The following is a 22646-nucleotide window of genomic DNA, read 5'->3' as shown; positions in this document are numbered from 1 at the left end:
GCCTTCCACCATCAAAATCACATCATTTTTCTCTGCCCCATTTATTGCTTGTTACCTGCTGGGGATGTAGCAGTGCTATGGACATGGAGCCACGCCAGACCAAGATGAACTCAGTCTGGACAAAGTAACATCTGTTCTCAGCAACGGTGGTGAGATCAGCTCTCTGCTTCTCACCAGGTGAGGAGCCCTCAGCTCTGGCTGACATGCACACCAGCCAGCTCAAACAGGCTGAGATGCCTTGTGTGCTCTCCTCCTCGCTAGGCTCCAAATGAAAAGCTGCAAGAAGAGAGGGGCGCAACTGAAAAGATAAGGGGCTTGGTTCCTTCCTGCCTCACCTTAGTGCAAGCAAAAGTACTTTCCTGATGAAGCTCTGCTACTATTGCTCATTGAGGATCAAGAAGAGGTTTGCATGTTTGGGCTTCAAACTGACAGAGGAGAGATTGAGATGAGCTCTTAGGCAGAAGCTCTTCCCTGTGAGGGTGCTGAGGCGCTGGCACAGGGTGCCCAGAGAAGCTGTGGCTGCCCCATCCCTGGCAGTGTTCAAGGCCAGGTTGGACACAGGGGCTTGGAGCAAGCTGCTCCAGTGGAAGGGGTCCCTGCCCATGGCAGGGGATTGGAACTGGATGAGCTTCCAAGTCCCTTCCAACCCAAACCAGGCTGGGATTCTATCAAAAGTATTTCGCTTAAAAAACAAAGCTTGTAAACGATGTCCCCAGGTATTAAACACACCAGAAGCAGCTCCTAATGCAGACACAGGATTTGCTTGGCAAATTAAGTTGCATGTTACAGGAAAAGAGAATCTTTCAAAGTGATTTTACTAAAATATTAAATCTTTTAACCTAAAACCGCCAAACTTGTAACCAAAAGACTTTGCAGGAGGAGATAGAGGAGGAGGGGGTCTTTGAAGCCTTTCTGTGGTTCTGGCAAATGATTTACAGCATTGGCCAAACACATGGAACAGTCTTAGGGGACAGATTGCTCCTTCAATCCAACAGTGATAAAAAGTAAGATCCAAAAATTACTAGGTTTGAGAATGCAAGGATTTTATCTGACATTCTGAAAGCATGCCCAAATGAGAGAAAGGCCAGTACCCAAACTGCCCCATGTGTCCTAATCGTCAGCATGATTACTGCTGATTAGAAACAGGCCAATGAGACAGATGCAAAGTTCAGATATCAACACTCACACAAAATCTGATTTGCCCACACGGTATTGGTTCATGGTTCCCCCTTGTAAAAATCAGGTAGGAAGTTGCATTTTATTCTTGGGACCACTTGTTCTATTACCTGACCTACAGAAACTCAGTATTAAACTAAATTTTACAGGGCTTAAGTTGTTATTGCTGCTAGAAACCAGTTATTACAGAGCTGCCTGTGAAACAGCCCAAATACTCCTTAAATTCAACGCATTACTGGGGCTGGAGAAGCAGGTTCTGCACAGGGTCATTCGGAAACCTTAGAGATGGGATAAGGCACCTTCCTGTTCAGAACAGGAAAGAAATCGGTAACTGCTAGTGGCAATCACATGCACACCATGGAAATCTGTCAGAGTCCTTGAAATACCAAGCAACTGCTAATGTCCACTCTCAGCCACGCAATGGGGGTTTCCCTCCCCATCCTGCAGCCATGTCACAATATCATGAAACATTTTCTCTTTTCCAGATAATTCCCCACTCCAGCAGGGAATTCGCTTATTGTCTACCAGAGAAAGAAAATACAAACCCCATAAAACATCCTCGACAGCTGCCAGCGTCTCATGGAGCTGCTTGGAAGAAGGGGGAGATAGAGAAACATTTCAGACAGTGATTACATTACAACTCCAAGTCCTGGTGCTTCAGAATGAAAAGGTACAGGGTGAAGGTGCTGTGGGGTAATCTGTCCTAAATAAATGGGGTGATTTCATATAAATAGCAATGTATTGATCAAACTCTGTGCACAGTACAAAGATTTTCTTTAAAACCTTTCAGAATCTTCTGTGTGGGGAATCACATTACAAGGGCTGTTTTCATGCAAAAAATATGCATGTCGTTTATCAATCACACAATGAATCCATCAGGCACTAGATATGTAATGTTATCTCCCTGCATTAAAGCTGGAAGTGAGATACCATGAACTTCTCAAAAGTGGTGGCAAGAGATAAGACTGGGTTATATCAACTCAGATCAAATGCTGCAACCAAAAACTGGGATTAATATCACACTGCCCGTAGCTCGGTGGTGGAGTTTGTTACAATAAGAAGGCATTTCCATGGGGGTGCCTGCTTTCCTGCTGCAGCAGCAGCTCTCTCCTGACACTGCAGCTCTCCTGAGTTTGTCTGGGATTAGTCCTGTGACACAGGAGGGCAGCAGCAGGCTCAGGAAATTCAGAAAGGAAGGGCTGTGCTGGCCAAGGAGAACCTTGACATGAAATGAAAGCCGGGCTCATTCTGCCCTCCCAACACTAGGGCTCCCTGCAGGGTCAGCTGTAGCCATGTCAATGTCAAGTAAGATGTCATCAGAAAGAAGTAAGGTTTGGTGTGTTGGGGCTGGGGGAGGGGGTAGTTTTCTTTTGGTCTGCACACTTTCTTGTCCTTGGCCCCAGGGTCAACACAATCCTCCCTAATGTAGATTCCCATGGCATGGAGTTTTCAAGCTCAAAACCATCAGTCAAAGCTTTCAAATCTCTGGCACCCAAATGGGTCTGGTATCCAGCAAATGGAACTGGCCAACTCCACCCTGGAGAGATGACAGGGTAACTTGAAACAGGGGAGATGAGGCTGGAACCCGATTCCATCTCCCTTCATCTCCTTTCCTGCAGAAAGATCTCCTACAGCCACAAGGACAACCTAGAGCAATGTTAAAGAAAGCATAAGACACGTGGAGAGTTTGTTCTGCTGCACAGTTCAGCCATGTCTCAGTCTCTCCTCTCCAAGGGCTACACGAGCACCTGTCCCTAATGAGTCAGTTTTCATTCCATTTGCTCTGTGTTTATTCTTGCTTCCTGCTTTCTGATCCAACTCTCATATTACAAAAATCAGAGGGTTACTTTTATTACCTCATTTGGACACTGATCTTACAAGTTGGATGAACCATCTCATCCTCTTAACAAGAAAGATGAGACCATTTCTGGTTAGAACCCCATTTTTAGGGGAACAGCTATGAAAGCCTGCAGAAGAGGAGGTGCAGAAAGAAGAAACCAGCCTTCCAGCCTCTTCTTCCACAAGTGAGTTTACATTTCTTTAACTTGCCCTTTACAGCCACTGGAGGACACACGCGCATTTTACATACCCTCATACATACCAAAGAAAGGCGCCGAGCCCCTTGTCCCTATTGCAGAGGTCTGAGAAAGAGATTGGTTTTCACTTGTCCCTAACCTACTCTGCTAAAGCAAACCTCCTCCCCCAGCACCTACCTGCCCCAAGGTGCCTTCAGAGGCAGCTTTCTACACATCTGCTCTCACCCTTATGCCTCGCAGTATTTACAACAAGTCTGCACTAGGTCCACATGCTTCAAAGCGCTTATGGCAAGTGCCAATGACTTCACCTGCTTGAAGCTGACTGGCTACACTGAGCTGGCTGATTTACCCACTGCCATTCCCCAAGCTCACCATGGTCATGTTGGGCTGAAATTCAAGAGAGCAGGGGCGGCAAAACTCCTCCACTTCAGCTGTCTCTAGAAGGAGTGGGACCGTGGCACAAAACTCTGCCACTGCTCATAGGAAGGATGAACTTCCACGTCTGCCTTTGCACAACAAGACAGCAAATTTAGAGGAGGGTCAGTCTCCGACACTGGCAAGGGATGTGTGTGCCCATCCAATCACTCCTGCCTTCCTCTGAACAGCTTCAGGCTGTTGTGATGAATTGAGACATTACAAGAAGACAGTTTGGAGAACTGAGAGACAACCTCACATCCAGATCACCCAGCAAAATAGGGATCTTTCCCCGAACTCCAGAGTAGGAATGCAGACAATACGAAACAAACACAAGAACCTTTTAAATGGTGCTGGGTGTTATTGAGTAACAACTGAGGTCACTGCTACATAGATCAAACTGAACTTAACCCTGAAAAAGAAAGGTGAATCAGTGTATTTCTCTTGTGTACAGCACCAGCGTTCGTGTGATGTTTCTTCACTCTCCATTTAATTGCTACAGTCAATTTTTGCCCAGCATCCACAACTTTTCAAGCAAAGTGGAGGCCAAAAGATTGATAATGACACTGCTGGGCTGCAGAAGGCACCCTTACAGAGACACTGCCTTTAGTACTTCACAAGAGAAATAACTCGTTCCTCTCCGTAAAAGTAAACCCTTTGATGAGCTTTGCTGCTGAACAAGTGTCCTAGGTTGGAGTGGGAGACAATGTGCCATGGAGAAGGCAAGTGGGCAGCACTTTCTAAATACCACAAGCAGCTGGTGCCAACACCAGGGAGCAGGTTGCTTTCAGGTCATGGGAGCATCACCCAATTTAAACCAGCTTCCTATCTGTAAGACAAACGCACTGACCTCAGTGCCGTTTCACTCTGGGCTAAGACTTCTCTAGGGGACAGGCAGGACCTCCTTCCTCCTCCAAGAAGCCCCACCAGGGCCCTGGCTGAAGCTGCCATCAGCTTCTCAAACACTGTTGCCTGACACAAGTGCTCAGCAGCACAAGCCGCAGAGCTTGGACGTTCTCCTGTCAGGACACCCTTTGGCTATCATTTTCCAGTGAGCCAGATACAGAAAAATCCTGGAAAATGAAGGAAGGTACAGCTGAGCATGGGAGGGCTGATTTACATCTCTCTGAGGCTGGTCCCATGTCCGTCTTGGATTCGGGACTGCACACGCAGAGGTCAGTCACCAGCCCCTGTCTCCTCTCCAAACTCCTCCAGCTCCTCACTACCAAAGGACACCAACCTGCTAGGTCCCAGTGTTCAGAAGAACAATCCAGCTCATCTTTGTCCTTTGCACTACAACAGTTGTTTTCACTTGAACAATTCTGCTCCCCAGAACTTCACTCTCCCCACCCCTTCCCTTTCCCGTAGTGAAATACAACTGCAAAGGCTTTGAGGAAGTTCCAGACAACATTGCTCACTCCATTTCAGCACAGACAATTCCCAAATTACCATAATATCATGCACTGGCCTCAAAACCATCCCCCCTCCACACACCCCCCTCCACCCCAAAGGTTTCTCCTCAAATTCTTTTATGTCACTGATAACCATCAGTTAATGAATAATAACAGCAGCACATGCCTTAAAGGGACCAATGCGCTATATCTAACAGCCAGGATTGGGCTGTCACAGGAGGGACCACAGATCAAAGGGGAATGACTGACTCAGCTGCTTTGCTGCTAGACTGGAACAATTTATCTGAATCCCAGTAGGTAGAAATTAAAACAATTTGTAGGGAAAAAAAACCCACAACGTGAAGGTCTCCCCTTAACATTTGTCTCCACTAAGCTGTGCGTGAAAGCCTCCCATCTTTCAGAAGAGGGATAAAAAAGCAGGACTGGATAGCACTTGAAGAGCAGGTTAATGAACAACTGTTCTTAGAAAAATCTATGTACCCTTACTCCTCTGTGTTACATTCTACACTGGTAAGGTTGCTACAAGGAATTTTTAGTGAGAGAGACAAGAATCAGTCTGCTTCTTCCCCAGGCCAGGGCAGTCACTGCTTTATATCCTCACATTATCAACCAGCAAGAAGGCAAGATATTTTTCATACAGCTCTCTCTGCCTTCTGTTTCTGAAGAAAAACCTGAGCTAACATATCCCAGTTGAGAGAAATGAGCTATTTATTGTTTAGTAGCAGCTGCACACCTGTAACAGTGGTGAGCATAGCTCCAATGCAGCACTGCATGGGAGCCAGCGAGCCCATCACGAGGGGCTTGTAGCAGGCAAGCACAGCAATGGGAATAATGGCAGCACAGGGCATGTTATTTCTGAGCTCTGAGCATTATCTGGGAGGAGCTGAGCTGAGCAGCCAGAGAGAAGAAAGAAGGCAGAGATGCAGCTGCATGGGAAGTGGAAGGAGCCAGGCTAGAGGACAGCGATGCCCGTGTGCACAGCAGAAGGGTTCCTGGTACAGAACCACCACCAAAGCTTGTTCCTCACTCTGCATGGAAGGACAGACACCAGATCTCTGCAGGGCTGCCAACTCCCCATCTTTTTCACCAGCAACACGGAGATGTTTGCCAAACAGAAGAATAAAGGCAGGTCCTTACCTTGGCCTCGAGCGTGTTTAGCCTCTCAGTCATATCCGCTAGTCTTGTGCAGTTCATGCATTCTAGAAAGAGCAAAACAAACCAATGTAAAATTCCTACAGACTTTGTGTTTTAATCCGTGGCTTTCAGCCTGCGGACCCTGATCACTGTGTGATCTAAAGCACACAGGATTCAAGATCAGTTATGGGGTAGAAATGAGTATTCAAATCCATTGCACAGGTAAGCAGCCATAGCCACATTACACGAACCTTGTGTGGGGATATTTAGCGGGGCAGAGTGTGGAACCTAGCTCCTTATAGGTAGAAGGCAGATGAAATCAAACATTAGTTATTAAGACTTTTCATGGTGCCAACCAGCATTACCTGTTGTCACCAGCAGAGACACTGCTACTGGTGTAAGCTGGAGTGGCACATGCTCCCACCTCACAGGACATGAGGCTGCACAACCACTACTCCCCATTTAGCTCTGTGCTGTATCCTCTCCTACACGTGTCCTGATCAAATACGAAGGAAAGCAATGAATATACAAAATGCCCATCTCTGTGCAGTCCTGCTCCATCCCTGCACTCCCAGGACCTGTTACCATTCCCACAACAAATCATCTGTCTCAGTGACAGCAACAAAATCTAAGACAGACCCCAGGGCTGATGCAGACCGGAGCAGCAGCATGAAGTGGTTTCCATCTCACTTTGCTGCATAGAAGTAACAGTTAGGCAGCAATCACCAAAGGGGTCTTGACAGGGTGCCTGAGCAAGAACAAACATTAACATAATGGGTTCTGAGTGCAGTATAAAATGATGGCTTGAGCCAAAGGACATCACTTCTCTAAGCAGAAGGCCTGCTGCTTTGCCTCTGTTCTCATTTCAGCAATTTTAAAGCAAGTGAGGGATGATGAAGCCCTGAATAAAGATTTAATCAACAAGGTGCTTTCCCAGCACTTTGCAGGAGTGTTGAACTGCCTGTTCCCAGCTCTCAGAGCAGCTTTCCAGGCTGGACACTCAAGTACCATGACTTCTCAAGCACAGAGGATTCAGAAAAAGGAAAATTACTTGCAGCATGAAATGTTTCAGAGAGTAAACCATCCATATTCAGGTGATGAATCACTGCCATCTCATGTGCCACAGAGGAGAAATACATCTGCGTGTGTGTTTCTGGGCTCCTTAAGGGCCAGGGCCAGTTTTCATTGATTGACCACAGAAGAGGTATTTAACCCTGGTATTTCCAAAGTGACCAAAGTAGAGTTCCAAAGTGGAGGTTGACCTTAAGTCCCTTAATAGACCATTCAGGTGTAGCTCAGGCTGAGGTTGTAGCAATGCAGGGGATGATGACTAAACTCAGTGCCTACCTATGAATAGGAATACGTGGACGTGAGTTCCGACCTGACCAAACATCACCCTGAATCCTAGGACTTACTCGTTCCCCCTAACAAGCTTCGTCTCCTTTTGAACAAGGAGCCCCAAGGAATCTCTCATCTTCACCCACAAATACTTCCCAGTTTTATGAGGCTCATGGTATGTAGTGATGGCTCTCAGCCATGCAAAGATTTTAGCACATTGGCTCGGAGGGCCAGGAAGCTTGGCTGTTCCACATTAGTGATTTACAGTCTAAGAAGATTGCTTAAGTGCTAATGGCAACCAATCACCCATTGCGTAAACCCTCCCAAGAAATTCTCTCATTGACCCTCTATGAGGAGCTGTGTGGCTTCCCAAAGGAGCTAGACATAGAGCTTCCACCTCATGACACCCAACATTTTGCAGACAAAGCATCTGATGGTTCGGGAACACTTAGACTGAGGGGTTTCCTCACAGGTCAATACTGACATCGACCTCCGTTTATCCAACAGGAAATAACATTTATTTTTGCTCTCTGCAAGACATCTTGGGCAATGTTTTTTGCCTTTAATTGGCTCATGAAGTGAGCAAGTGCCATAAGTGCATTGTCCCACAGGGAAGGAAATGGGTGAGGCTTGTTTGGTCTAGATGTGCTTGTAGTGTGTAAAACAGGGAATTACATCCTGCATGTAACCCGGCTCATGCTTTTGATCTTGCTCATCCTCATAGAAAGATAAGGCTGTAGAAATCCAGTGGTCCCAAGAGCCAGAAGGCGTACCAGATGTGTTACAGAGCAAATAAAATATGGGATCCCATTCTCCCTTCTGCTGGCTTGCACATACTAATAACTCCCATAGGTTTAGAGAGACTAACTTGACTTGTCTGAAAACCATCTCTGTGCATAACTTGTGATGGATTGATCATTTAAGCCCTTTCTGGAGAGCTCAGCTCATAAAAAAGGGCTCATACTACCCAGGCGTGAATCAAACAGCATCCTGAGGAGGATACTCTTGTCTCTGTGGGACAGTGAAGGAACAGCACTAGTCCAGCAGCTCTCTGTTCCAAAACAGCTCTCAAAGAGCCCTTTCAGGTGCACTTGCAGCCCTTGATCTGAATGAACAAAATGACATAAGGGGGGAGGAAGCAGCAGTGCCACTGGATGGTGAGATTTGTACCAATACCATCTTCCTGTCAGTGATACCTGCTGAGACATATGGAAAACACAGCCCAGGTCAGAAAGAGAACTACTTAAGCTCAAGTTGGATTTGAACTCTGATCCTTTCCTCTCTGAAATGCCTGGAAACCCAGATCCACACCCAAGGTACTTAGCCTGGACCCAAAACACATTTAACTAATCCAGAAAGTAGACATCATAATGAAAAAAAGATCTTCTTACTAAGGCAAGCCTCCTGCCAACAAATCCTTGTGACACTGCTTTAGCTAACCAGCAGCTGGACCATGCTTTCAAACACAGAGATGAACGCTCAGTACTGCAGCTACAGAAAGTGCATTCAAAGCTTGCTCACAATACACTGGGGATCAGGCTGCTTTGAAGGCTGGGACTGTTATCTGCCCTTGCAGAAAGCCTCAGAATGGTGGTGACAAACCAAGCCAATAAATATCTTCCCTGACTACTAAATAGTATCTAATCCTGATGACTGGAGGTTTCAAGACCTGAAACTGTGAAGCTGAATTTTCTGATCAGGGTGAAAGCAGTTTATTAAACAAGCTTGAGAATCTCACATCATTATTGCACATGCAACGAACAGAACACTGGGGCAAATACACATACTCTCTGACCTGGAACTCCGGAGCAGACACTTTCCATATCTGCAGAAATCCATCACTTGTTGCTACATAGAACCACAGTTTATTTCCCTCATATTCCTAGTTGGCGGATATGTATTTTTGCAGCTGAACTCTGAGAAAGGAGTTGTGATTTCACTCTATGAAGCCCAACCTCAAAACACATGGTAGGATTTGTTTTAGAAATATTCCAGCAGAGAGGATAAATAATTGAGATAATGAACATGAGACTGTACCAGCATATCGCATGACACCCAGTTTGTCTCCACCATGTCTCACTGTTACTGTCCTAGTGCACCTCTCCCTTCCCACCCTCTTATTTCCCCTCTCCAGCTGCACAGGTAAAGCAATATAACTGCAGGGAAAGAAAAGTCTACCAATACCAGAGATGTGGTGGACTCCACGTTCTGCAAAATAACAAGTCATGTACTCTGTGACCCACTTAACCCTGATCTAAAGGTTGCCACCTATGACCCCTCTTTGATTAAAGGCTGAGCCAGTGCCTTCAACACTACAGCTTTGCACCTGGCTCTAAGCCTGCAGCTTCCACTCTGGACCCACTCCTACAAGCAGTGACTTCCAGTGGTGAATGCCTGACTTCAGGTGCCTTGCTTGCTTGGCATTCTCACATTGCAGCATTTGCATAACTTCATCATTAAATAGCTGCACACTTCAGCTGCTCAAGGGTGAAAGCCCTCAAAGTCCTCACTTGCCTTGAGATAACAAGCAAGGAGTGATAACGGCTTTATACCAATGGGGCTTTAATGATTACAGCCCAGTTACTGCAGTGGCACCGAGGGTAGTAAAAAAACCCAACCCCAAGCCAACATCACCATGGGGCCACAGGTCAGAGTTTCATGCAAAACAGCAAAGAAACCCCTTGGCATCTCTGCCCCTTTTCTCAGCTCTGACAGCCCACGCTCATTTGTATACCCAGAGTCTCTGCAGAATATTAAAAGGGCTTTTGGTTTCCCTGCAGCCAGATGCTCAGTAGATATAAATTGCACAGCTCAACTGAAGTCAAGGGATCAAGGCTCTGTCTGTCTTTTTCTTGATGGATTACTCCAAAATTCATATTTCAGAGGGGAGGCGGAGGAGGTGGTTTATAGCATATGAAAGGGGAGAGAATTCTGGAATCACAAAGCCTTTGTATAAACAAATAAAATCTTTGCAGCCAGTTTTTTCAAGACCATATTCTGCCATTACAAGAAACTTCAACCTTGCAGTGCAATGGGGCATAGCACACGGTCAGGCCATGAGAACCGCATTTGCAGCTCATGCTTCAACCTGCCCGGGATGCTAAACAATGCACTTTCCTTATCCAAGTCTCACTGTCCTTTCATCCATTGTTAGTGTAATCTTTCTTCTGTAAAGGACCAAAGGTTAGATGATGAAAAAGGACCTAGTGTTACAGAGACAGAAATACATAAGTGTGCCTAATCGCAGCACAACCTGCCTAGGTTCTTCTCTCTCCATCTAGTAAAGCCCACCACTTCCATTGTACTTTTCAGAAATGGACATGCACAAAGAGGACAAACTCTGTTATCCCCAGGGCTGGGGGAGCAAACCAGAGCTGCTTCAAGCCATGCCAACAGCCCACATTTAGAGCACTGGGAACACAACAGCAGCTCCATGAAACACAACACAACGGCTTTAACTCCGCGAGAGCAGTGGCACGATCAGGACTGCTCCGAGCAGGTCTCACACCATGCTGTTATGGGTGCACTGTTTTACACATCAGTAACACACCACCCGAGTAGGTCCAGTTTGAAGAATATCTTGTCTTCCAAAGGAAGCAGGAGTCCAGCTTTCCTCAATTAGAAGACACTTTTCTCCAGGACAAGGTCAGAGCAGTCTCTGAACAAATCTGGAAGAGCATGGATGAAGTCAGCTAAATTAGTCCAGGCAACCATGTTCCTTTGGAAGGAGAAGCTCAAAACAACCAAGGGAAGTAGGGAGCACAGCTAACTTCTACTGGCAACTTAGTGAGTGCCCGAGAGGTTATATTTGGACACTCGGGAGATAAACCACCAGACCACTGACCCCTCTATCCACTTACTGCCACACACATACACATGGTTTTGACAGCTAAAACCAGCAACACTTTCAGACTCCAGCACCGAAGATATTTCAAGTCAAATTCCACAGCAGAAATAGGAACATGGATCTCTTGTGCCTACCTAGGTGGCCCGCAGTAGGGGACAGCAAGCCTGGGCTTGCATCTCCACCCCTCTTTAATTTGTCTGATTTGACCCTTGCAGCCTTTTTACGTGGATACTGAGTTTGCCTAAGTAGTTTATGTTCTGGCCCTTTGCAAAAGCTTTCGCCAGTGCTTGTGAAGGATAGCAGGCCCAAGCCATAAATAACAGCCAACCTGGGATCTATTTTTTCAACACGTTTCCTCTAATGAAAGTCAGATGTTGGCTAGATATATTAATTGTACTTGTTTAGAATCAGTCATGTCTGTAGCTTTGGAACAGGGCTTGAGCATGTGAAAGGCAAAGGGCTGACAGCAGCCGTGGAGAGGAAGAACACTTGTGTTGCCCGGTAGCCTCTGGTCTGAAGAGCAAACAGGAACCAAAGGCCTGGAGAGCAGCAGGAGGGAAGGGCTCTCACCGGCACTTTGTACGCTGTGGCCACGGCTCAGGTCCCAGTAAGCTGAACCAAGAACTGTCTCCCTGCAAGGGGAAGCTCTCAGTTTTGGTTGTGTAGGATCATTGGACTCAGCTCTAGGAGTATGTTCGCTGCCACAATATTTACTTGTTGTGTGCATAGGGCCCCAGAGGGCCAGGGTCAATTAGAGCAGCGATGCTGGGATGGTCCAAGGCACCCAGCTGAAAACAGAAGAGCTCAATAGGTCCTTCCTGTCCCCAAACTTCAGCGTGTTCAGCTGAAAGGGAAATCTGTGTTCTTGCTGAACTGCAAATACTGACTCTAACCTATGTGCAGAGGACACCAACGACCCCTTAAAGCCTGTACTGACACAGCACGTTCCTTCTGCTCCCAGGGCACAGGGACCGCTGAACAAGGCCGGGTCTCTCCATGAGGAAAGGCAGGAGGAAGTGAGACCATCTTCCTTTTTGTCCCCTTTCTGACTCAAACTACCACTGCAAACCATAGGCTACTCACTTTCAACACACAGTTCCTCTGATCCCAAGTTCAAAACCAACACTGACACAGCCCCACAACATTTCCGCTTAGCATGACCATGAGCATAATTCAAGTATCTTACAGATAAGGAACTGGAGGCTCAGAGAAGTTTGGTCTCATCAACCAGAGGGTTTGCTCTCTCCCAGTTTCCACATCAGGATTTTGCAGGATAGAAAGTTTTATTTTCACCTGTAAATTGTGAGTTATTAGGTGGCCTATCGATATGAAACAGAACACCTAGAGAATATTTCTCTCTTTTTATTATCATTACAGATAATTCACCATCTCTGCTAGGAGACCCCAATCACTGCCAAAATGTCTCTATTTGTAATCTGTCTCTCTTATATCTCTATTATAATAACCCTTACCCTTAACTTTACTGGCTATCTTCAAACAACAGCTCAAATTTCTTTTCTCATGAGAAATGCCATCTGATCTTTTCCCTCCTGCAAGATATTCATACTTCATTTTCATGTCTACTTTTTTCTACCTTCTTAAACAGTAAAAAGAACGTTGGTTTCTTTGAATAAGCAATAAATATTTTTTGTTATCATGATATTCTGTGATTTTGAAGTGTCTGTAACAAAAAAACCTCAGCAAAACTGAGTGAAAGGGAAGCTTACCACAAAATGCACTTTTGGAGTACCACCTACTATACAGGAACCCATATAAAATCTGCTACATAGCTTCAAGTGAAAAGAAATGGGGGCAATGTTTAAGATTTTGCAATATTCTCTCTAGATGTTTTGTTTTCAATGATTTTCATTGTTATTTAATGACATATTTCAGTCTTTCAGTTTTGAAATAGCTCTTCTTTCAAACCTCACCTAAATTAAAAATGAAATGAAGTAAATTGTCTTCAGTGAAACTAAACAGTTCATTTTGGGTCAAATGAAATAACTGGGGTTGACCCAAAGCCATATTTTAGTTATTACATTGTGTCAAAACCTTAAAAATTTCCATTTCAGTTTCTCCCAAATCATTTTTCTTTCCAATTCTTTGGTTTGGCAAATGAAGCCCAAACCCCTCAGTTATTCACCCAGGTCTATTCTTCAGCAGCTCGCATCACTCACATTGTTTTATTTAAGATTTCACACATGCACACTCCCACACTGCTAACTAATTTTATACATAATTGCTCTCAGCCTGGGGATTTGTGCTCTTTCCCAGCGCCAATGATCTATTTTGCTGGTTAGGCCTGTGCTCTGTTAACATATGGAATTAGATCATGATCATTTATTCACAGGCAACCATGAGTTGTGAGATCCATGTTCAATCCATCTTTATCTGTCAGAGTAAGGGTTAGCAGAGAATGGCTGCATTTTGAAGAGACTTTTTTCCTAGAAACATTCTTATCTATTATTTTTGGACAACACCAAGGGCATTTTACTAATGTAGCCCAGTATAGTTGCCTAAAGACTGAAATGACACTGATAATAAAGACTTTGTCTATCCAGCATGAGTTTGTTAAAGCCTTGCTGACTACAGAGCTGCTGAACACAGTGCTCCCAAGTGATGCTGGTGGTACTGTGGGTGCCTGATTCTTCCGATACTTAAAACACCCATCCTGGGAGCCCTTCACTCTCCTGTTTCACCATTACATCACTGCATGGTAGTACAGCACACTGAAGAAAATCGAAAGACGGAAAATAAAGACACAATATGTGCATACAAACCTCTCACAGCAAGATAAGGCTATATGCAAGCTAGTTTATGAGTCCCCAGACTAAAAGAAGGGAGCCCACATGCTTTCCTGCCAAGGAAGCTGAGGGCACAGAGCCCTCCTATAGCTGGTTCAGTCCTCACTGTGCCGAAATCCAGTGTCTGATACCCACCATCACTGAACCAGACTCACTATCACTTCCTGATCTGTGACATGGAGTGATACTTAATGGGACCTGACCCCAGTCCCGACATGGGAAGCCTGCTATGCTTGAAAGTTCATCTCGAATTGAAATGGTCTCACATCCCTTCCAGGAGAGACTCTTTTCCCCTGCTGGGAGAAGCAATCAGGGGAAAAATGCAGTCAAAATATGGCATAATGTAACATGAAATAAGGAAGCAGACAGGACAAAAGGAAACATGCAAATCGAAGCTCACCATAAAGTCTGGAGGGAGTCTTATAATACTGGTTCTGCACCTGTGTATTACAGGTCAGAGAATCTCTCACAGTCCTGAGCCAAACAACGTGTGCTTAACTGGAATATGTCTTTCAGAAAGACACTCCAGAGCCAGACAACCCAGATTTCTTTAGTGAACTGCATCCAAAGTTAACCATTGTATAGAAAATATGCATCTTGTTTCCAGTTTGGATTTCTGACATTAAATTCTATCCCTGCATTGAGTTTTATTACACTTCAGCCTACAAGGCTGCAAGACACCTCTAGGATTAGATGCCTCCTCTCTGCACAGACCCTGTAACCCATAAACATATTACATTTAGGATGCTCAGTTAAGCATTAGTGGTTCCTCATCATGCAGAACGTTTAGCACTGGCTGCCTTTAGCCAAGACAAAAATTAGCTGAAAAAACAATATGGAAAACAACTGTTTCAGCAACTGAAAAGGAATGTCTCAATTCAGAAGAATTTGGCTCCCTGAACACCAAAATACTATGTTTGCCCATGCTTTCTACAACACCCATGCTTTCCACAGCAAATACACTCTGATTATTATTACTACTATTACTATTGCCAGAAGTGCTTTTGCAAAGCTTTAATTTCCCATGTCAACATTTCAGGTTCAACCCACCCTGGTTAGTCCATTCTCCCACATTTCACTCCTCCCTGGGGGTCTGCACAACACCCCATAGCCCTTGTTCAACACCCCATGTCTCTGCACAAGGCAAATGACTGTCACTCAGTGGGAGCTGGAGTGAAATGGTTCAAGGATACAAGATAATCTCTTGAGGACCATTTCTCTGTCTAATTACCCTTTGCTGGCTTTATCTAAATTCACCCTGGCTATATTTAAGTCCCCGAGCTCTGCAATGGTCCTCACAGATCTGAGCCAGCAGAAAGAGAAATCTTCCTTATTTCTCTGCAGCTGCATTTTGTTCTTTGAGACACCCAGGGACACTGGGGAGCCAGGAGACCCAGCAAACCCCTCATATCATCTGGTCCCCATAATGTGAAGAACAAGGTAACATTTGCATCAGATTAGTGGATAGCACAAGGACCTTTTGTTTTGGTTTTGTTGTTTCCTTGTTAGCTTCTGGGTGGAGAAACATTAGTAAAGGGAATACCCACTTGAGGTTAGGCAGGCATTTTCCAGTTTCAGGTTCGTAGCTCTTCAAATTAGCTATACCAGGCTACTCTAACTTGCTTTAGAATGAAAAAATCAGAGGATATCCAGAATCAAAATGCTTTCCAGAATTCCCACATCTTGTTATTTTAACCCCAAACTCCCCAGATGCTTCCCAAATTTGGGGATCTATTTACTTTCTGATGGCACTGAGCCTACATTCACAATTTGCCTACTGGTGCTTTCTCCGGTTTATGATATCTACACAACATGGAGCACCATATTATAAAGCATCCCCTAAGAGACATCATGCTGGTGGTAGTTTGAGGAGGTTCATTTTAAGATTCTAGCTGCCTCTACCTTGAAACTCTCCTTAAAAATGACTTAATGGCAAGTTTAGACCCATGAATGAAGTGCCAGCATCCAGGGAGACTTCTCCTGGAACATGGCAAGCATTGGGTAAGGCTGGGTGTCAGCCAATCTTCTCTCCCACGCCTGTCACCCCATGCACTCAGCCTCAATATTATGTTACTCCTACAGCTGTGGAGAATTTGACACTGAATTTTGACCCTCCCTCTAAGCACTGGTGAGGAACGGGGAGAACAGCCAGAAGTCCAACCTGGACAAAGGCGGAATGGCGCAATTTGTCTGCAATACACCAAGAAAGAACTGAATATCTCTAGAGATACTTTCATGTCCCCAACCCCACACCTTCTTCTCATAACAGCTCAGCATCACTAATCACTCCGGAGCACCAGGCAACAAGACACTGGCAAATAAGCTCAGACCAGGGCTTTAAAATAACACAGCTAAAGGATAGAGGCTCAATGTACAGTCACTGTTTCCTGCTGCCACACAATGCTGCTGGCAATAGGGATGATGTTGGCACTTTCAAACCAGAACAGAGCCAGACTGCAACTGGAAGGAACAACCATAATTCTCCTGCAGTCAAAGGAGCTGCTTGATTACCTACCCACTGAGAGTTTAGCCCCAACAGCACAATAGGGATATTTAAGGGCAGTTCATCAAATCAAATCTCTTAACCATTTAAGTTCATATTAGAAGACACCCTCAAGCACTTCACTGAAGTTAATTGCCCGAACCCAAACCATCACAGCCCACAAATCCTTTTAACTTTGAGAACTGACTTAATGCTGAGCAGCTGCCAGGCACTCACTAGCTCGCAGCCACAGGAACAGCTTTCTTATCAATAAATGAGAATTCTTGCAGATGCAACACCCAGTATGGCAATGGAGACGACTCAAATGCCTCTGCTTTGAGATTAGGATATGCCCAAAAGGTTGCAGGCAGCAAAAAAAGTGCTAAGTGCAGCAAGATGCACATTCAACATAAACAAAGGAGCAGTCCCCTTCCAGAAGTGTGAGGACAGCCAGCATGGGGATGCTATAAATTGCTGTGCTTCGAAACCCAAGGCACTACACTTTTCCTCAATAGGAAATAACTGGGCTATCTCCAAAAACTGTTGGTAAATGAGGACTTGAATGGTGACAATTGCATCAGTACAAAAGCAATCTCCTATTTTAGCCCAATTAGTGCTATGCTAAATCATCAACCCAAGCATTGCCTTTTGCAGTTGAAAGACACACATCTGTGAGGCTCTTCGGTTGCATGTGGTTTATATTACACTCTAGCACAATATGCATAAACTAATGCTATTCTACACTTACACAGCACCTCATCTGGAAATCTGAAAGCCATTTATGAATGGTGGGCATCTGTGACATTTTACAGATGGAAATTGAGGCACAGGGGGATTCAGTAATTAGCCCCAGACTTGCACAATGAGTCAGCTGCAGAGCAGAGCCCATTATTTGTTGTGTAGTAACATCTAGTATCCAAACACTGAGAGAGAGACAAGACTTTCCCCCTCTAAAAGTGTACAAGCATGCCCAAAAATGCCACCCACGTCTGCGTTCAGACGAAGACCATTGAGGAATAGTTGGTGTAGTGGCACATACCGCAGTCCAGCCTCCCCTGGCAAACAGATCCCTTGCTCTTGTAATCCAAATACCAGCCAGGAGAAGGGTTAACATGCCTGAAAGTTCATCTGCTTTTTCCACATCAGTTGATCTAATAAAGAAGATTGATTCTCCCCACAAATCTGGCCTCACTTTAACAAATCATTTGATTTGACACAAAGAACTATATTCAGACAGTTTAAATTCCACTTTAGTCCCTGAAACTGAAGTTTCTGATGGGCTGAATGCTTAGGAACAGCCAGTAAGAAGGACCAGGCAGAGACACCTACCTCGGGTAGGGTCGAAAGCGCCTGAGTGTGGCCAGAAGCCTCTGCAGAGCTCTCGCTGCTGTAGTGCTTATGAGCCTACAAGGAACAGAAAACAGGCAGCTTTTCTGTACCTTGTATAAACACAGCAGCAACTCACGCTTCTGAAGCACTTCCAGTACCTAAACATAACACCATATTACCTTCCCACCTTGCCCAAGACAGTGGGATGGATGCCTGGAATTACATTCCTAAGGTATTGGGATGCAGGTCACCAAGGGGTAGAAAAAGCCTAAGACAAAATTCAAGTAATCCATGCACTTGCATTAGAAAATTTTCCACTTCTTTAAGTTTGGAAAGATAGAAAAGCATCTGCAGTCAGATCTCTACTGCAACTTAAACCAGAGCTCATTGTTAGCTCTCTGTTATTCCATCTTGGTCATGCCTATATCAGAGTTAATGAACATTGAAGTTGGAAGGAGCGGATTCTGCAGTGCTCCTGCCCTCAGCCTACCTGTTTCTACTTACGTGGCATATTTCCTCCTGCCATGTACACCCTATACTGCACAATTTTTCTTTCTCTAGTCCCCAGGGAAGCTGTGGAATCCTTCATTTCATTGTTCATTTCTGAATAGCCATCTCCTCTCCCAGACCTCAGAGAGCAAGTGCCAACCCTACTAGGAGCAATACATCTCTGCATTGCTGCCTGGCTCCATACTTCCAAAGAGCTGAGCCTGCATCCTAAAAATCAGAGTATCATTTGGAAGTTAAATGATTTAAGAGCAAGCCATAGAAGGAAACATCTTCAAACACAGGACAACCAGCAGAATCCTAAGCCAGATTGTTGATATGGCAAATTCCTTGCACAGGCAGAAAACCCCAGTCAATATCCTCTAACCCCCACTGTCGGGTTAGCAGAAGAATAGCAGCATCAGATAGATTTTGCATGGACGAAGCCTTAAAGGTGCACAGAAGAAACCACAAAATAATCTACTATCTTGTCTCCTCAGAAGGCTGTGCATGGTGTGCAGGGGGCAGAGCTACTCCTGCCCTCTACAGACACAGAACAGGGCAGGTACTGAAAAGGGCACAGCCACCAAGGGAGAAACTGAAGCCCAAAGTGGAGAGAGACTAAGGAGACAAATCACCACTTCAAAAAGACAATCCAGAAACCAGACTGGCCTGTGGTGGGGCTGATAATAAGAACTGCAGAACATTTAGATGCAATTCCTCCTGACACAATACTTTCCCACACATTCTTGGACATGTCATTTAGCTCCTCTGCATGGTGGTTACAATACAAGGGCCAGTGTGGTAAGAAGTGCATTTGTGTGCCAGGACATGCCCAAGGAAAAGAGAGGAGTAAGCAACAGCATCCCCAACCATGGAAAAGAACATGAAAGAGAAAAAGGATAGAAACAAGAACTGAGGGATCCTTCTATCCCAGAGGACTGGAACTGACTTCTGTATCTGGACATTGATTTTCTCCCTGATACAATAAGAACTGAGAATTTCAAGGAAGGACTTGAAGGCATTGCACACTCCCAATGCCCTCTGGTCTCTGCAGTGAGTGCTGGGAATAGGTGTTGGGCATCTTCAATTCCAGGGTCCCACCCAAGGGATGCAGCACTGCAGACCCCTGCCAGGCTGCCAACTCTGTTTGCTTGGCTATTGCCCACTCCAGCTGGGATGAACAACCAATTCTATGCTGAACAACTGTTTTTAATGAGGAATCAGAAGCACGGTCTGCAACATCCATGGGCAGAGCACACAGATACGAACTGCAGCATGGAGCACATGTGGGGTGGGGCAGACAGATGCTCATTCTAATTTAAGGCTTCATAAGAACTTTTGGGCTATCAGATGCTCATTTTTCTGCTGAGTGTTTGTTCAGCAAGCAGAGCAAAGATGCAGATCACAGTGAGCTCTTCATGCCCTTGCATACCACTGCTTGCCTTTCAGAGTAAGTCGTCTGCTCAGCACACATGCTGCTGCTCCAAAGCTCCCACGATTTTCCTCTTCCACTAAACCTGCACGTGGATATCAGGTACAAAGACTCCAATGTAAATTCCTGCTTCTTATTGATTACCATCACTGGAGATATATGGTTGAATTTAAAAACTTGCTTGAGCTTTTCCACATGCACCAGAGCACTTGCAAGCCACTTTCACCATCAGTTTGGAGACATACTGTTCATGCACTACCAGGCAGTAAATAAGCTCCCATTCACTTTCAACTTTTAAGGCGATTTGAGTTTTCTCAGGGGAGGTTGTTCAGAGGCACAACACCAGCATCACAGAAACACTCAGATAGGAGGAGACACCAGGCTGCGAATGTCGATGGCTGATGAACCTCTCCTCGCAGGCAGCCTCCAATTGCAAAAGGGTCACAGCCACCTTCCCTCTGAGCACTCTGCAGCACTCACCTCATCAAGCTGACCCCCTTTCTGGCTCTTCACAACAACAGCACCCCCAAAGATTGAAGAGGAGCATGAGCAGGTCAGGGAAAACAGGGGGTGGGTTTTAACTGCAAGCGGGAGAGCACAAGGTGCCCTGGGACAGACCCAGGGTCTGTGGGGCCTGGTGTCCCCTCTCAGACACTGACCCAAGGGAACACAAGGAAAGGGGAAGCAGAATAGCCCTTCCCAGGTGCTCATCAGGTGCTGCCTGGGCAATTCCCTGAGCCTGACAGGAGTGAGATGTTTCCAGCTCCCTTTTCCTTGCCCTCTGGATACTGGAGGGAAATGGAGGCAAAAAGCAGAGACTCACAGACCCCCTCCCATATGCTTCCCCCCATAAGCAAATGGCATCCCAAGCTGCCATGGCCCCCACCCAGGAGTGCACCCCTCTTTGCTCTTAGGCTCTGCTTTTCCATGTCGTTCAATGTTGCCCACTTACGGTCCTGGTTGGGAAAGGAGCCGTGCTGGCGGCCAGATGAACCTGTGGGGGGGAGACAAGGCAATTATCACTGGGAATGTGTCAAACCCTCGCCTGCACAGCACTGCTTCAGCAGAGAAAACGTTTACTCAGCTTGTGGAGCAAAACTTGGTAAGGAATGAAAGCGCCTTTGCTCTCCCTGCTCAGCTCGTCCACACTCTTGCCAACACTTCTCCCTTCCCACCCACAGCAGTCCTGCAGGCAGACACACACACTCGTGCTCTAAGTGCTGAAATAAGCCTGTAAAAGAGCCCCATGCTGCTATTGGAGATGATGCTTCCAAGAAATACAATCACAGAAAAACCTACCGAATGGAACAGGTTGCAGCAATCCATTCTGGTTGAATGGAAGAGAGGTTTGGGGTTGGTTTAGAGGGGTTTTTGGATAATGGTTCTCACTGCATCAATTGCATGCTATGGGGAAAAAATGGTCCCACGTTGAAGGAGGGAGAGCAGCCACTGTCGTTTTGGTTGAGCCATGGGAAGAAGAACCCAGCACCTTCCCAGCGGCTGGTGCATAGGTTTGTGAAAAGGAGAAAGAATCAAGGTGAGGGGCAAGCCCTTCAGCAGCGTCTCCTAATGCTCAGAACAGCAGAGTACACTTCAGCCTGTGAGCTGGGCTGGTTACCTTGCCCCTGCAGATTTTTCTATCTCCAAGTACAAAACCAGAGATGATGACTCCAACTGCCTTTGTAAACCAGCCTGAGGTCTGTGAAGACCTAATTATTTAAGTCTGTGAACACAAAACACTTTCATGTGGGAAGCACAGTCTATGAGCAAATCAGTGTCTGTTTTCTTACAGAAAAGGGTAAAAAGGAAAAATGCTAAAAAAGCTGAGGAAATAACAGTCTTAGTACCAAAAGTTTCCCACAGCACTGGAGGATGACGGTCACACGGGAGCGATGTATTAGTCATGATCTGCACATATAAAACCATCTTGAAGATACTAACTACAAACAACTGTTACAAGATTTTACAAGAGCACGCTTGTTGTACTAGTGTCAAGAAATGTCACATTAAAACAAACAAACAAGATCAGATAATTGCTTTGGATATGGTTTTTGTTAGCTTGGGGTCCTGAGTGGTTTTGCACATATGGCTAGAAAGCTCAGCAGCAGGCTTGGTTTATTGTCCTCCTATTCGCCTTCACTGGAACAGCGGATGTTGGTGCAATTACACTAGTGCTAATCTGGACAAGGCCTGGAGTCCCTTAAGACCCTCAAATGCTCACTAAACCCCACAGATTTCTTTATAGGACTGATATTTTAATATTGCTCCACCTCTTCTGTGTCACCTCCAGCTTTGGAGGAACCTCTGGCCCACTGGGGGAAGTAAATAGAGACTTGGCTGCTGATGTGACTCCCAGCAGCTGTTTCCATAATACTGGGCAAGCATGGGACATGTGGACGAACAGAAACCTGCCCTGAATGGACACCAAGCCTATCTTATTTCTTTTTCCTACAGCAATTGTGTCTCAGAGGCACCTGCCCCAAGCTCCTCAACGGACTGCCAACATGAGGAATCTTTTCAGCTGATTTAATCCCAAACAGGGGGTTCAAGTGACGCTCATTAGGCGAGGACATGGTAAATCAGATCAGGAACCCAATGGGATGTTCCCATAAACTCCCACCATGGCTTTGCTCTGATGAGCAACCATAGCAAGTGTTCTCCTGATGCATCATCCCCTTTTAACCGAGATCTTCACTGCAGCCAGGACCCCAGAGAGCTGCACTGATGTGATAGCACTCTCTGAAAGAGGGGAA

The 22646-nt window shown here is 45.6% G+C and overlaps 1 protein-coding gene across 1 annotated transcript in view; it reads right to left on the bottom strand.

Moving 5' to 3' along the window:
• The window catches only part of COL26A1 (collagen type XXVI alpha 1 chain), a gene marked incomplete at both ends in the record, with an annotated part of 170324 nt that overhangs the window by 32071 nt on the left and 115607 nt on the right, over positions 1 to 22646 (bottom strand). Inside the window, 2 exons of the mRNA XM_080629926.1 lie at positions 6176 to 6237; positions 20846 to 20887. Of these exons, the coding sequence (XP_080486052.1) occupies positions 6176 to 6237; positions 20846 to 20887 (104 nt within the window). The remainder of the gene's footprint in view (positions 1 to 6175; positions 6238 to 20845; positions 20888 to 22646) is intronic.

Source organism: Psittacula echo (genome assembly GCF_963264785.1).
Source record: "Psittacula echo genome assembly, chromosome: 15".
In the NCBI taxonomy this organism is placed as follows: Eukaryota; Metazoa; Chordata; class Aves; order Psittaciformes; family Psittacidae; genus Psittacula; species Psittacula echo.
This window is presented reverse-complemented; position numbering and strand designations above follow the sequence as displayed.